Raw genomic sequence first — 14,233 nt, 5'->3', positions numbered from 1 at the left:
CAAATCATCAGCCAGCTTGAGTTAATGGCCAATTGAGGTTGAAAAAGAAGAGTAGATGATATCAAGTTTGTGTTAGGACATGGTACCCACTGAAATACCTATCATCAGTGAAAACTGAGTGTCTTGTAACTATACATCCTGAGAAAGTATAAATTGATTACAAATCTTGACTGTCTAGACCAGTGATGACCAAATTAACTATAATATGAGGCATATATGTAATTTCAGATTTTCTAGTAGCCACATTAAAAATGTAAAAAATAAGGTGATATTAATTTTAACAATGTTTTCTTTAACCCAAAATTTCCAAAATATTATCATTTCAACTGTCACACTAATGACATTTCAAGTGCTCAGTAGCCACAAGGAGAGCTACCATATTGGCTAACATATGGGCAAGTGGTGCTATGTTAACCAGAATAACCTTAGACCCATTATAAGCTCAGTTGACAAAAAAGATGTATATATGCAATAAAATATATCATAATTTGATCTGAGACAATAATGACATATAACATTAGCTTAACATCTCCTGGGATCTCTGAATGGAGGTATAGTTTAGCAGTGGGGTGGCAGGGGGGACCCAGGGAAAATGTCAGGTATGATGGAAGACTAATATCATTCAAAAAGAATTGTAAATTTCTCTGTTTTTGAAACCACCATAGGAAGGCAACATAGATGGATTTGTTAATTATTCTTGACATAGTGAGTGAAAGAAAACAAAATGTAATGGGCATGTAATGGTGATGATGATGGTGATAATAATGCTGCTGGTGATGATGGTGGTGATGGTCATAGTGGTGGTGTGTTTCTTGCATGTGGTTTTTTACCAGAACATTTGTTTTTTCAGTGCAGCCTTATAGATGGTCATGTGCCTGGAAATATGCCCATCATACAGATCAGGGTTGTAGGAAAGCTCTTGGCTTGACTTCATATGCTGGGGTTGGTGGGCAAGGAAGATGACATGGTGTCATTGTACATAATGATGTCCTTGTCACAGAAGGTCACAGTGCTTTGTCAGGTGATTTTCCTATGCTGACCTCCTGTATAAGATAATTTTACATAGTGGGATAGTGAGATTGAATAGGAGTTTCAAATTTGTGCTTCTAATCTGGCATTTATGCTCAGTGGGAAATGAAATATTAGCAAGGAGAAAAAAAATGTTCTCTGAAATAGCCCAGTGGCTCCACAGAAAGGGCTATTAGGCATTGGTGGAAGGAATGATGCCCTGGAGGAATAGGGAGGATAGGAAGCAGCCTCGTGATTAATCAGAGTTAGAAAAAGTCTGATGTTCTACCTGCTTTCTGGTACAAAGAAAGCTGGAGATGGCCTCTGGGAGGTAGAAACAGGTCTGTCCCTCACAAGTAGAAGCACCTGCTTTTCCCATTTCCCTAGTCCAATGAGTCTGCCTCCTTTTTTGTTGTGTGAGTCAGACATTGATTTTTCTTGTCTGGTTTAGACACTGATCCAATCTGTGGCTCACCAGGTAGGATCAATAATAATGTTTAAAGAGCTACTCTTCCCAAGATGGAGGGATAGCAGGTTCTCAGCATTTGTTCAGCTCCGTAAATGACTGTCTTTTTGAGACTTGGTTTCTAGGGGCCGCTGTGTGAAGCACCTGTTTTGCTCTTGCTTTCTTACATTCCCTTTATAACACACACACACACGCACACACACACAACAGCAACAACAACACAATTGACACAAACCACTATCAATTGTCAATTCTACTTAGGTATCGGCGGATTGTGTCCAACAACTGCACAGATGGGCTAAGGGAGAAGTACACCGCCAAGGCCCAGATGTGCCCTGGAAAAGCCCCTCGGGGCCTCCATGTGGTGACGACCGATGGGCGTCTGGTGGCGGAGCAGGGGCACAATGCAACTTTCATCATCCTCATGGAGGAGGTAGGTGCTTAACTGGGTCTCTGAGGTCAGAACTCCAAACTAGACCATTCCCAGAAGGGAAAAAGATCTTACATTCCCACAGACCCTGCACCAAAGTCAATGGTGAGAAGCTGAAATTTCTGGAAAGAAGACAGACAAGGGTGAAAGAGGGCTTGGAGTATTTACTGACCCTCCTCCCTTTATCCCACAATAAAGACCCAGTCTGCAGTGGGAGCCCACTTGCCTCTGGAGCATGCAGATCTGGATATATTCTTCAGGGTCTCCATTAAAGTCTGCTTTGCTGAGAGAATATTTATTACCATAAGACCATAAACTGTAAACTTGGCCAGAGGAAGGAAATTTGAATTTTATCTGTTGCTTTTAGGAGCCTCTTTTGCTTTATTGTGACCCTTAATCCCACTGATTAGAAAAGCCCACAAAGCTTTCACAAGGTCTTGAAAGTATGAGCATGAGGATGAGGAAGATTATTGAAATCCTTTAAAATTATCTTTATAAAGAATGTTGTATTAGTTGCTTTTCTGTCAGCTAGATGCTGTATTCTTTCACTTTTTTAGTGTCTTCTGAAATCTGGGCAGTAAAATCAGACTACATACATTGATTCCAGTATGGGAATATCTCTGTTGTCTGCTTCTTTTATAAGCTGTTGAATTGCTTCCTATACTAGGGCATTTTAGGCACTCTTTGCTGAGTGGTAGAGCAGGAAGGCTTGCTTGATTGACACAGCCCTTTAAAATTATATGCAAATTGCTCTGTGCTCTTGAGATCTTGGAAAGAAGGCAAAACAGGCCAGGAGTCTTTTTTTCACAAGTACGAGCACTTCAGAAACCTTTAAAGTCAGGAGCACACTGGACAGGGTGGTGAAGGTTCCTTATCCTGGGTTGACAGATTTCTCAGCCTTCACTCACAGCAGGTGCTTGAATTAAAGGACTTTAAGATTCAGAGGAGGTCATTATCACATTTCCACTAGGGAGTTTCCAGGACCACAGCTATAAAAACCTTCTCTTGAATGGGTGTGAAGAGCCATGATCTTATCCATTTGAATTGCCTCCAGTTCATTTCCACTTTAATTTATATTCATAAACTCAAGGATAGTTGACATTGTGTGGGGGGCAAGAGAGCACCTATCAATATTTCATTCACATCTGGGCTGCCATGGGGGAAGAGATGGAAAGTGAAACTGTGATCAGTGCACATTCACTGGGCAGAAGGATTGGCTCATAATTCCAAAATGATGTATTTCTCTCTTTATTCTATCACTCATCTTCATATATGAACAGAGCAATGCTATTCTTCATATAGGATCTTTGTTTTGTGGTCAAGTGCATTGTGTTGATCCAAAGTGTTGGCCCAATATAATGGTGGGGTGGGGGTATGGGGAGCAAGAAGAATGAGGTTCAGCATAGGCACTTAAGAAGCTAAATGTTGGCTTGGGGTGGTGAGATGCATTCACCTGAATCATTGGTATCATGTTACCAGGTAGTACACAGAGAGCTCTTGGCTTTCCAAGAGACAGAGATATCTGTGAGCTGGGACAATCTGAAAAGGCTTCAGGGAAGAGGAGGCTTAAGTAGATTTAGGGAAGTTCAAGGATAAGAGAACAAGGGTATAATTTTGGGTGGTATGCAGTATTCATCTGTAGAGTGGGAATTGCCATCCTATCCCTGCTGCTATTTTGCAGATGGCGTTATATAATGTGTATTAAGTGAGTAGCATAATTCTGGTAACATAGCAAATACTCAAAATAGGAGCAATTACAACTATAGCATGGCAACTGAGGGCATTATTATTGAAACCAGACTGGGTCTGGAACCTGGTCTTCCCGTACTCACTATGAAACTTTGGTCTAACTACTTATTTTTGTCCCCAGACAAATGGGGACAAAAATACTTTCTATAATATGGAATTATGAGGAGACTACTTGCTTGGCACTAATAAAGAAACCTCAGTAACTATTAGCTGCTACTATGATTGCAGTTATTATGACACAGAAGGAGAATTAGACTATGTGTGTGAGGGAGTCAGTGAAACACTTGGCTTCCCTTCAGAACTTTACAGAGGGTCTACCTTGCCCACTATTGCCAGTGTCATACCAACTTAGGTTGCCCCGAGCTTGGGCAATGAGGACAATAGGTCCATAGTGCCTGCCCATAGTACCCTGTGGATCAGATAGGAGTGTGATCATTGTGTTGCAGGTGTTTCAGCCCTTTGGGAAAGACTATGGGTCATCAGAGGTTGATGCTGAAGCAACAGGAGGAAGCATCAGATAGGAGCCTGGCTGGACCAAGTAAATTGACCCATCTGCTATGCCATCTTGCAGGGTGATCTCCAAAGGACAAACATCCAGCTTGACTTTGGGGATGGGATTGCTGTGTCCTACGCAAACTTCAGCCCCATTGAGGACGGCATCAAGCACGTGTATAAGAGTGCGGGGATCTTCCAGGTGACAGCCTATGCAGAGAACAACCTTGGCTCAGACACAGCTGTCCTCTTCCTGCATGTGGTTTGTAAGTAGCAGGCACCAGCCCTGTTTTCCCTTTCTTCCCAGTTGGCAACTTGGTCTGTGCAGACTTCCTAAAATTCAGAGCTGAGACCAGGTTCAGTGTGACTACTACAATTACCCAAACCAAATGGTGTAGATATGTACTCATCTGTGTTTCTGAGTTTTATGGTACTGAAATAGATTGATTATTTTGAAGTTCGGGTAACATATTACCAACTGGGCCCTCCTTTTCAGCACCACTGTGCTCTGATATAAATGTGTGCATGCACACACGTTCAGGTAAAAGTCTCCTCTCTTCCTTTTGGAGAATCCTCAAAGTGAAAAAGATAGAAATAAGCCATCTGGTTGATAGTCTTAGGCTCATTCTCAATCTATTATGAATGAAGACTGCACAAATCAAAGTCAACTGTTATTTGTGTTGTAAGAGCCAGAGAAGGATTAAAGAAACACGTTTAGGTATTTTTAATGTAGAACTAAACACACACACAAAATTAATTTTTACATATAAGGTTACTGCAAGTTCATTCTGTTTTGACAATTCTAAGAACTCTCCAAAAATATTTTGTTGTGCTAGATTTATTTCATTGCTATTGGCTGTTGCTTGGCACAAACCAAAAGAACAGTTGGTGTTCCAAAATATTTCATTTGTGCTGGATGCATTTTGTGTATTTTCTATTCTAGAATTTGATGCATGTTAACTGAAACTTTAATGTTGTGATTTTAGGATGTCGGGTCAAGGAAATGTTGTCATGGGGCTGGGATTGGTTTCCCACATGTGTATCAGTGATATTCGTGGGTCTAAGGACTTCCTTGGTTCTTACTTACATATGCTACATATGGTGAAAATCATAAGTTCTGAAAGAGTCTAAGTGAAAACAAGGAGCACCCTCCTATTAACAACTCAGTGATGGCATCAACTCTATCGTATAAACAACCTACACCTAAGAGGTCCCTGGCAAACAGTAAGCTAGCTAGTCTCCTGGCTCTCCAGTCACAATGCCAGTAAAGGGACCAAAAGTGATAAGAGATGTGTGTGAGAGGAGACCTGGATTATGGAGCTCAATCATGTCCCTAAAAATGCTAGGCTACATGGCCATGAGATAAATAATTTCATTTCTGGATCTCCTGAACTCCAATTTTAAAATGGCTTAATTCTGACTGCTACCTTGCCTCATGGGGCTTTTGTAATAGTAAACACACACAAAACACCCAATCATTCACTAATTAACAAAAATTTGTTGAAGTCTTAAAATATGCAAGGCACTCTGCTAGGCACTAGGAGGTAACAATGCAGATATGCCCCTCCTCTTACAGAGTTTCCATTCTGGTGGGGAAGTGGAGTGCTGCTACAAATGAGCCATAAATAGGCAAAGTGGTGAGAACCACACCACATCAACTACAACCATTCTGTGTCAGAAGCACCGGGTCAGAAACCCGGTGGGTGATGTGCACGGTGTTCATGAGCCCAGGCTTTAGAACAAGGGAGATCTGTGCTTGAATTATGATCACATTCCTTTGTTAAATGTCTACTATTGGTCAATGTTCTTAGCCTTTATAAACCTCCAATTTCTTATCTTCAATGCTGGCCGGGCATGGTGGCTCATGCCTATAATCCCAGCACTTTGGGAGGCCGAGGCCTGCAGATCATGGGCTCAGGAGATGAAGACCATCCTGGCTAACACGGTGAAACCCGTCTCTACTAAAAATACACAAAATTAGCTGGGCGTTTTGGCACAAGCCTGTAGTCCCAGCTACTAGGGAGGCTGAGGCAGGAGAATCGCTTGAACCTGGGAGGTGGAGGTTGCAGTGAGTCAAAATCACACCACTGCACTCCAGCCTGGGAGACAGAGCAAGACTCTGTCTCAAAAAAAAAAAAAATATATATATATACATAAACTTATGCCAAACAAAAAAACGAGGCGGCAAGCACAACAAATGCAACTGTGAATGATGGTCTTCCAAGTTGTGAATGCCGCATCCTTTTTGTGTTTGGCATAAGTTTATGGAGAAGGGGTTCTCCTTTTATCTTCTTGGGTATCACTGTCACTGACACTGTCAGCTCTCACTGATCCAAGGCCCCCAAGTGACAGAAAGCCGAGAAGAAATTCAAGGCCATGAACCATAGCTGTATCATTGCATATATATATATATATATATATATATATGTCTTATCTTCAATGCTTAGCTAAAAGGGAGGCTGTGAGAATCAAACTGGTGTGCGTGTGTTGGGTATCCCCAAGACCACCACCAGGTTTGGTGATTCACTAGGCAGACCCACAGGGCTCAGCTAAAGTTTCACTCATGACTATGATTCATTACAGCGAAAGGGTACCAAACAAAATCAGCAAAGGGAAAAGGCTCAGGGGGCAAAGTTTAGAGGAAACGAGGCAGAAGCTTCCATGAGTTTTCTCCCTACAAAGTCACACAGGACACTCCTTTATCCAGCAATGAGTTGTAACGTGTATAAAAAGGCTGCCAAAAACAGAAACTCATTAGAGCCTCAGTGCCCATAGTTTTCAATGGGGGCCAGTCATGTAGGTACCCTCTGCCTGGCATATACCAAAACTCCAGATTCCTAATGGAAAGCATTGGGAATAAACCATACTGTTTGCAAGAGCAGTTTAGGCAGAGCGAACCACTCTTAACAGTTAACAGTTGACTGGAAACACTCCCAGAGCCATGTTCCCAGATACCAGCGTGGGGCCAACTTGCATGCAGACCTTCCTAAGGACAGCAATTTCAGGTCCATTCTACATACTGTCCAGGCAGTATGTAGAATGCTGCCTACCACCCAGCTTGGTGCATGGTAAATTAGAGTATTTACTAAGTACTTCCTATTAACTCCGTACCTGACATTTTTGCTGCATTTAAAAATGAAGACAAAGAAGGAAAATGAACTTCACATTCCTCTATTCCAAGGACTTGCCCACCCACATTTCTGATTCTGCCAAGAGTGGGCCTTGCCTTCAGGGTGTGACAACCAATGTATCTTACTGGCAAAAAACACAACAGCAAGGAACAGGTTTACACTGGCTTATGTGCATGAGCGAGGAAATGTTCCTTGAAACTTTTATCGTGCTCATAATTCCCTCCAAATCAATCATGGCTGCATTTTCCAGACAGTTTTATTGTGGAGACTGCTCTTGCCCTTACCTTGGGCCATTAGCTAACAAAAGTAGTTGTTAGCTGCCCATAATAACCAATCTCGCACAGATTATTAGATTTTTATCAAAAGAGGCACTATTTGACAGTGAGGAATTTAGGAGTTTTCTCTGTTCCTTCCTGAATCTGCTCAGCTCGCATCTCTTCTCATTGATCCTTGGTTTGTCTCCACATCAAAGCCCAGGGGTCCTGGCTCAGAATTTTGCTCTAAAAAAACTGCTATATGGTAGTGTTCCTTAGGATTATTTTTAACCAAACATGCTTATCCTGAAGCTGAATAAATGCAACCCTGAGTGATGGTCTTCCAAGTCATGAGTGCCACATCCTTTTGGTGTTTGGCATAAGTTTATGGAGAAGGGGGTCTCTTTTTATCTTCTTGGGTATCACTGTCACTAACACTGTCAGCTCTCACAGAGCCAAGGCCCCCAAGTGACAGAAAGCCAAGAAGAAACTCAAGGCCATGAACCATAGTTGCATCATTGCTTAACTGTGGAAGATCCCAGGGTTCCCTTGAGGTGTGTTGGGGAATGGGCTTCATGCTTTCTGGAGGATAGCAGTGAGAACAGAAGCAGTGACTTCGAAGGTAAAAGCATCCCCCAAAGGGGCCCCTTTCCTATCAGGAGAAAAATGAGAGATTTGAATCTGGGCATGGAGAAAGAAGTTTTTCATCTCCCTCCTTGGATGTGGACTAGCCAGGAGCCCCTCCCCACAGCCTCTTTCTCTTCCCCATTGACCAATAAAACACAAACTATAAAGAGACATAAATTAGGTAAACTCCTAAAAATGAGTAAACAAAGCAATGAGAGTATCCATTATTTTCTCACATCTTGTGCCTTTTTTACTCTCATGAACAGACAAATCATACAAAAATAATAACAAAAAATTCCTTATTTAAAATAAGTCAACCTTCAACCAAACGTGTATCTGAATTGACAAAGTTGAAAGTGTTTGCTAAGAGAAATCTTGAGCTGCCATATGTCTGGGGTCAAGGCAGAGAACTTTAGGCAGAAAGCATTCTCAGGGTGTAGATACTCTTCCTTTTAAGTATTTGGTTTTATTTTATTTTTAATTTTTGTGGGTACATCGTCGGTATATATATTTATGGGGTACATGAGATGTTTTGATACAGGTATGCAATGTGAAATAAGTATGTCATAGAAACTAGGGCATCCATCCCCCTCAAGCATTTATCCTTTGCACATACACTGGCCTGGCTTTTCTCCCCACCCAAATAGCAGTCACTGTCCAAACACTTTCCCCTTCAATATAAAATTACCTATGACACAGAATATGTCCAGTTAGACTCAGGAGAATGCTCACTGAAGTCCTTAGAGGGACTTCTACCCAATGACAGACAGAAACAGTGATGGCAGTGGTGGTGGTGGGCAGTAGTGGTAGAAATCATGACGTTCTTTCATTAATTATATGGTACTTTAAACAACCACATAACACTTTCATATGTTCTTATTAATATAAGGAAGGCAGAGCAAATGTTGTCCCTTATTTTTAGAACAAGGTAATAGTCTGCATAGGATTAAGACTTGTAAGATAAAGGAAAAAATCCTATGGATACATTTGTACAAGAGTTGAGATGAGAAACATTCATCTGTTTTCTTCCCTTTGAACTGACTTGCCTACAGAATTTCCAGGGAAGCAAATAAGGACGGCTAGATGGCCTGAAAAATGCTCCACCAATAAGAATTCAAGGCCTCCAGGCTGAAGAGGTGTCTTTGCTACAGTTGTAGCTTAAGAACTTCGTATAGAAATCTCTTCAATTACTTGTTCTCATCAAATTGATGATGGTGGAAACAAGAAAATGTGCTCTGACATAATAGGAAGAGATTTACATATTTTAGTTGGATTTGGTTATGTAGGAAGGATTAAAGAAGAGAAGGAGGGAGGAAGACAGAAAGATAAGATTGAAAGGAAAGTAAGGGAAGGGGTTAGGAAAGGAGGGAAAAAGGAAGAAAAAATCTTGCAGTGTTAAAAAACTATTTACCTCTCAGATGCAACACTGATACCTTAACACCTTTTTTTTTAAATTAACATAAAGTTTTGCTCTTGTCCCCCAGGCTGGAGTGCAATGGTGTGATTTTGGCTCACTGCATCCTCCACCCCCTGGGTTCAAGTGATTCTCCTGCCTCAGCCTCCCGAGTAGCTTGGATTACAAGCGCCTGCCACCATGCCCAGCTAATTTTTGTATTTTTAGTAAAGACACGGTTTCACCATATTGGCCAGGCTGGTCTTGAACTCCTACCTCAGGTGATCCACCCACCTCGGACTCCCAAAGTGCTGGGATTACAGGTGTGAGCCACAGCGCCCAGCCACATTAACACTTTTTCATCAGCTTTGTCCTCTTCTCATTTTAGTTTGGAAAGTAAAATCCTCACTTATTGCCTAGGGTGTGTTCATGTATATTCTTCTACTTGCTAGTTTAGAATATCATGCTGCTTATATCAGTTTTCAGAGGGAAAAAATGAGAAGCTTGGTTACCTTTCTGCAAGCAGATTTCTTATTATTTGGGAACCTGGCATTTGTTTCTACTTTGATTTAGGGAGATATACTTTTCCCTGTTTGGAAAACAGCCTTGCCAGTTTCTGAATGACACCCACTGTGTACTGCAGATGATGAGGCACAATGGCCAATTGTTGAAGGAGATGGAAACCCATTAACAACCAAGAATAATGAAAGAGCCCTCCACACAATACACTGACCCTAAATCACAATACAGGCTAATCATCAATAACAAAATAGACTGCTGTTTATCTTCCCATTTATTGGCTAAGTGTCTAGCAAATCAGCTTTGTCCTTGTATTAGAGGTTCATAAGCATCTGTGGTTAGACTTATCAGATGTAAATTTAGTTCAGATGCCACTCAAAAATCTGAGACTTGATTTGAGTTCCCTGTTATATCCGGTGCTTCATTTCAAGTGCATATACACACCTCCCAACATGTGTGGTTTTGTGACCCTTCCTTTATTACAGGGGATGCTAATAGAAATTAAGATTAAGAATCTAGGGGTGGCCGGGCGCGGTGGCTCACGCCTGTAATCCCAGCACTTTGGGAGGCCGAGGCGGGCGGATCACGAGGTCAGGAGATCGAGACCATCCTGGCTAATACAGTGAAACCCCGTCTCTACTAAAAATACAAAAAATTAGCTGGGCGAGGTAGCGAGCGCCTGTAGTCCCAGCTACTCGTAGAGGCTGAGGCAAGAGAATGGCGTGAACCCCAGGGGGCGGAGCCTGCAGTGAGCCGAGATGGCGCCATTGCACTCCAGCCTGGGCAACAGCGAGACTCTGTATCAAAAAAAAAAAAAAAAAAAAAAAAAAAAAAGATTCTAGGGTTATGATAGTTTGACCACATCCAGAATATAAACGCTGGCATTTTTTTTTTCTGTTTCCTTAGGTCCTGTGGAGCATGTTCATCTCCGAGTTCCATTTGTTGCCATAAGAAATAAGGAGGTCAACATCAGTGCAGTCGTGTGGCCCAGTCAGCTGGGGACCCTTACCTATTTCTGGTGGTTCGGCAATAGCACAAAGGTTTGGCCCTTTCTGATTGGTGTCAAATTAGATCTGTACTGAATGCTCCTATGTTCCAGCTTTTATGTGTCTATTAGGGGGCACTGAGAATGCAGGCAATAAGAGGTGCTTAATAAACCTATGAGCCCACAAAATTGAATAAAACATACCTCTTCACACCAAGTTCATTACTTTATTAGGGAAGGTTCAAATAATCCTAAGGAAGAAAGAGTACTTTGAGAAACTCTACAAACCTGCATGTTCTTGCTTCTCTAATCAATATTTCTAAAATTTCATTTGTTCCATTTTGCTTTAATCTTGGCCTTGGCCTGGTTATATAATGTCAAAGAAGTTACTTAGCATCTCTGAGATTAAGTAGCCCTATCTGTCTAGATATCTAAATGTAGGGTTGTCAAAATTAAACAAGATAACACAGGTAAAGAATCCTTATCAATACTTACTAACTGTTCTAGAAATGCTAGCATTCTTTTTAGGCAAGGTACTGAGGTTGCCACATCTCAAAGAAAGGAATAAAAGAGACCGAACTCTGGACTTGCCATATACTCCCTACTTCAGCCATGGTGATGGCAACACCTGTGTCAAGCATGACCACAATCGTATGACAGAAGCTGGGAGAAATTTGGCTGAGAATTCCTCAGAGATAATGTTCTTCTCTATTCCTCTTTTATAAAGAACACTTCATTTTTGAGGAGTTGTAAGTTCACAGCAAAATCAACAGGTGGTACAGAGATTTTCCATATATCCCCTGCTTCAACACATGTATGGCCTCCTCCATTATCAACATCCTCCACCAGAGTATTACATTTGTTGTAATGGATGAACTTACGTTAATACATCATTATCACTCAGAGTCCATAGTTTACTTTAGGATTCATTTCTGGTTTTGTACATTCTATAGGTTTGGATTAATGTATAATGACATGAATCTACCACTACAGTATCAAAAAGAAGGTTTTCACTACCCTAAAAATGCTCTGTGCTCCACTTATTGGTACCTGCCTCCTCCTTAATCCTTGGCAACCACTGATATTTTTACTGTCTCTGTAGTTTTGCCTTTTCCAGAATGTCATATAGTTGGAATCATATAGTATGTACTGTTTTCATATTGGCTTCCTTCACTAAATAATATGCATTTAAGTTTCCTCCATGTCTTTTCATGTTTTGATAGCTCATTTCTTTTCAGTGGTGAATAATATCCCATTGTCTGAATATATCACAGTTTATCCGTTCACTCATTGAAGAGCATATTGGTTGCTTCTAAGTTTTGGCAATAATGAATAAAATTGCTATAAACATTCATGGGCAAGTTTTGTGTGGACATAAGTTTTCAACTACTTTGGATAAATACTAAGAGCATGATCTCTTAATCTTATGGTAGCAATATGTTTGGTTTTGAAATAAACCACCAAGCTGTCTTCCAAACTGGTTGGACCATTTTGGATTTCCACCAGCAATGAATGGGAGTTCTTCTTGCTCCACATCCTCACTAGCATTTGGTGGTGTCATGTTTTGGATTTTGGTCATTCTAATAGCCATGTGATGGTATCACATTTTTGTTTAAATTTGGATTTCCCAGATGACATATTATTTAGAGAAATTTTTCATATGCTTATTTGCCAACTATGTAACATCTTTGGTGAGTTGTCTGTTAAGGTCTGTGGCCTATTTTTAAATCGGATTGTTCCATTACTTATTGAGTTTTAATAATTCTTTGTATATTGTTGGATAATCTTTTATCAGATATGTCTTCTGCAAATATTTTCTTCCACTCTGTGGCTTATCTTTTCATCTTCTTGATAGTGTCTTTTTGTAGACAAAAGTTTTTAATTTTAAGGAAGTCCAGCTTATCAGTTCTTTTTTTCATGAATCATGCCTTTGGTGTTGTATCTCAAATGACTTCGCCATACCCAACATCATCAATGTTTTCTCCTATGTTATCTTCTAGGAGTTTTATAGTTTTGAGTTTTACATTTAGATCTATGATCCATTTTGAGATCATTTTTTAAAGGCATAAGGTTTATGCCTAGATTCATTTTTTTTTTGCATGTGGATGTCCAGTTGTTCAAGTACTATTTGTTGAAAATACCATTTTTGCTCCATTGTATTAACTTTACTCCTTTGCCAAAAATCAGTTGATTACACTTATGTGGGCCTATTTCTGGACTATTTATTTGGTTCCATTGGTCTGTTTTCCTGTTTTTTTTTTTTTTTTCCACCAATACAACCTGTTTTGATTACTGTAGATTTATAATAGATCTTGAAGTTGAGTAGAGTCAGTTCTTCAACTTTGTTCTCCTTCAATTTTATGTTGCCTATTTTGAGTCATTTGCCTTGCCATATATACTTTAAAATCACTTTGTCAACATCTACAAACTAACCTGCTAGGATTTTGACTGGCATATTCATGATATTAAGTATTCCTATCCATGAACGTGGAATATCTATTTATTTAGTTATTTGATTTCTTTCAACAGAGTTTTGTAGTTTTTCCTACATGGATCTCATATACATTTTGTTAACTTTATACAGAAGTATTTCATTTTTGATGGTGCTAAAGTACATGGTATTGGGTATCTTATGTTTTTTTTAATTGATATGTAACACTACTGTTTTTTATATGTTGATTTTGTATTCTGCAACTTTACTGAATTTATTGATCAGATTTAAGAGTTTTTTCATGGAGTCTCTAGGTTTTTCTAAATATACATCAGCAAAGAGGGAAAATTTGACTCTTTCTTTTTTAATTTAGATTGCCTTTTATTTTTTTTCTCCTGCCTGATTACTCTGGTTAGGACTTCCGGTCCTATATTGAATAGGAGTGGTGAAAATGGGCATCCTTATCTTGTTCTAGGCTTTAAAGGAAAGGCTTTCAACTTTTCCTGATTCAGTATGATATTAACTATGGATTTGTCATATAGCCTTTACTACATTAAGGTACATTCCTTCTATGCTGGTTTGTTGAGACTTTTTATCATTAGCGACATTAAATTTCATCGAATGCTTTTTCTGAATCTGTTAACATGATCGTATGTTTTTTGTCATTCACTCTACTGATGCAATGTATCACATTTATTGGCTTGTGTATGTTAAATTATACTTGCATCCCTGGGATAAATTCAACTTG

At 40.0% G+C, this 14,233-nt stretch overlaps 1 protein-coding gene across 1 annotated transcript in view; it reads left to right on the top strand.

The window, feature by feature from the left end:
- The window catches only part of SORCS3 (sortilin related VPS10 domain containing receptor 3), a 630,771-nt gene that overhangs the window by 575,296 nt on the left and 41,242 nt on the right, over positions 1-14,233 (top strand). The window contains exons 18-20 of the mRNA XM_032178305.2: positions 1,736-1,907; positions 4,225-4,411; positions 10,976-11,109. Of these exons, the coding sequence (XP_032034196.1) occupies positions 1,736-1,907; positions 4,225-4,411; positions 10,976-11,109 (493 nt within the window). The remainder of the gene's footprint in view (positions 1-1,735; positions 1,908-4,224; positions 4,412-10,975; positions 11,110-14,233) is intronic.

Source organism: Hylobates moloch, unplaced genomic scaffold, assembly GCF_009828535.3.
Source record: "Hylobates moloch isolate HMO894 unplaced genomic scaffold, HMol_V3 SCAFFOLD_3, whole genome shotgun sequence".
NCBI lineage: Eukaryota > Metazoa > Chordata > Mammalia > Primates > Hylobatidae > Hylobates > Hylobates moloch.
Note: the sequence above shows the minus strand (reverse complement) of the source record. Positions and strands in the feature narration are given on the sequence as shown.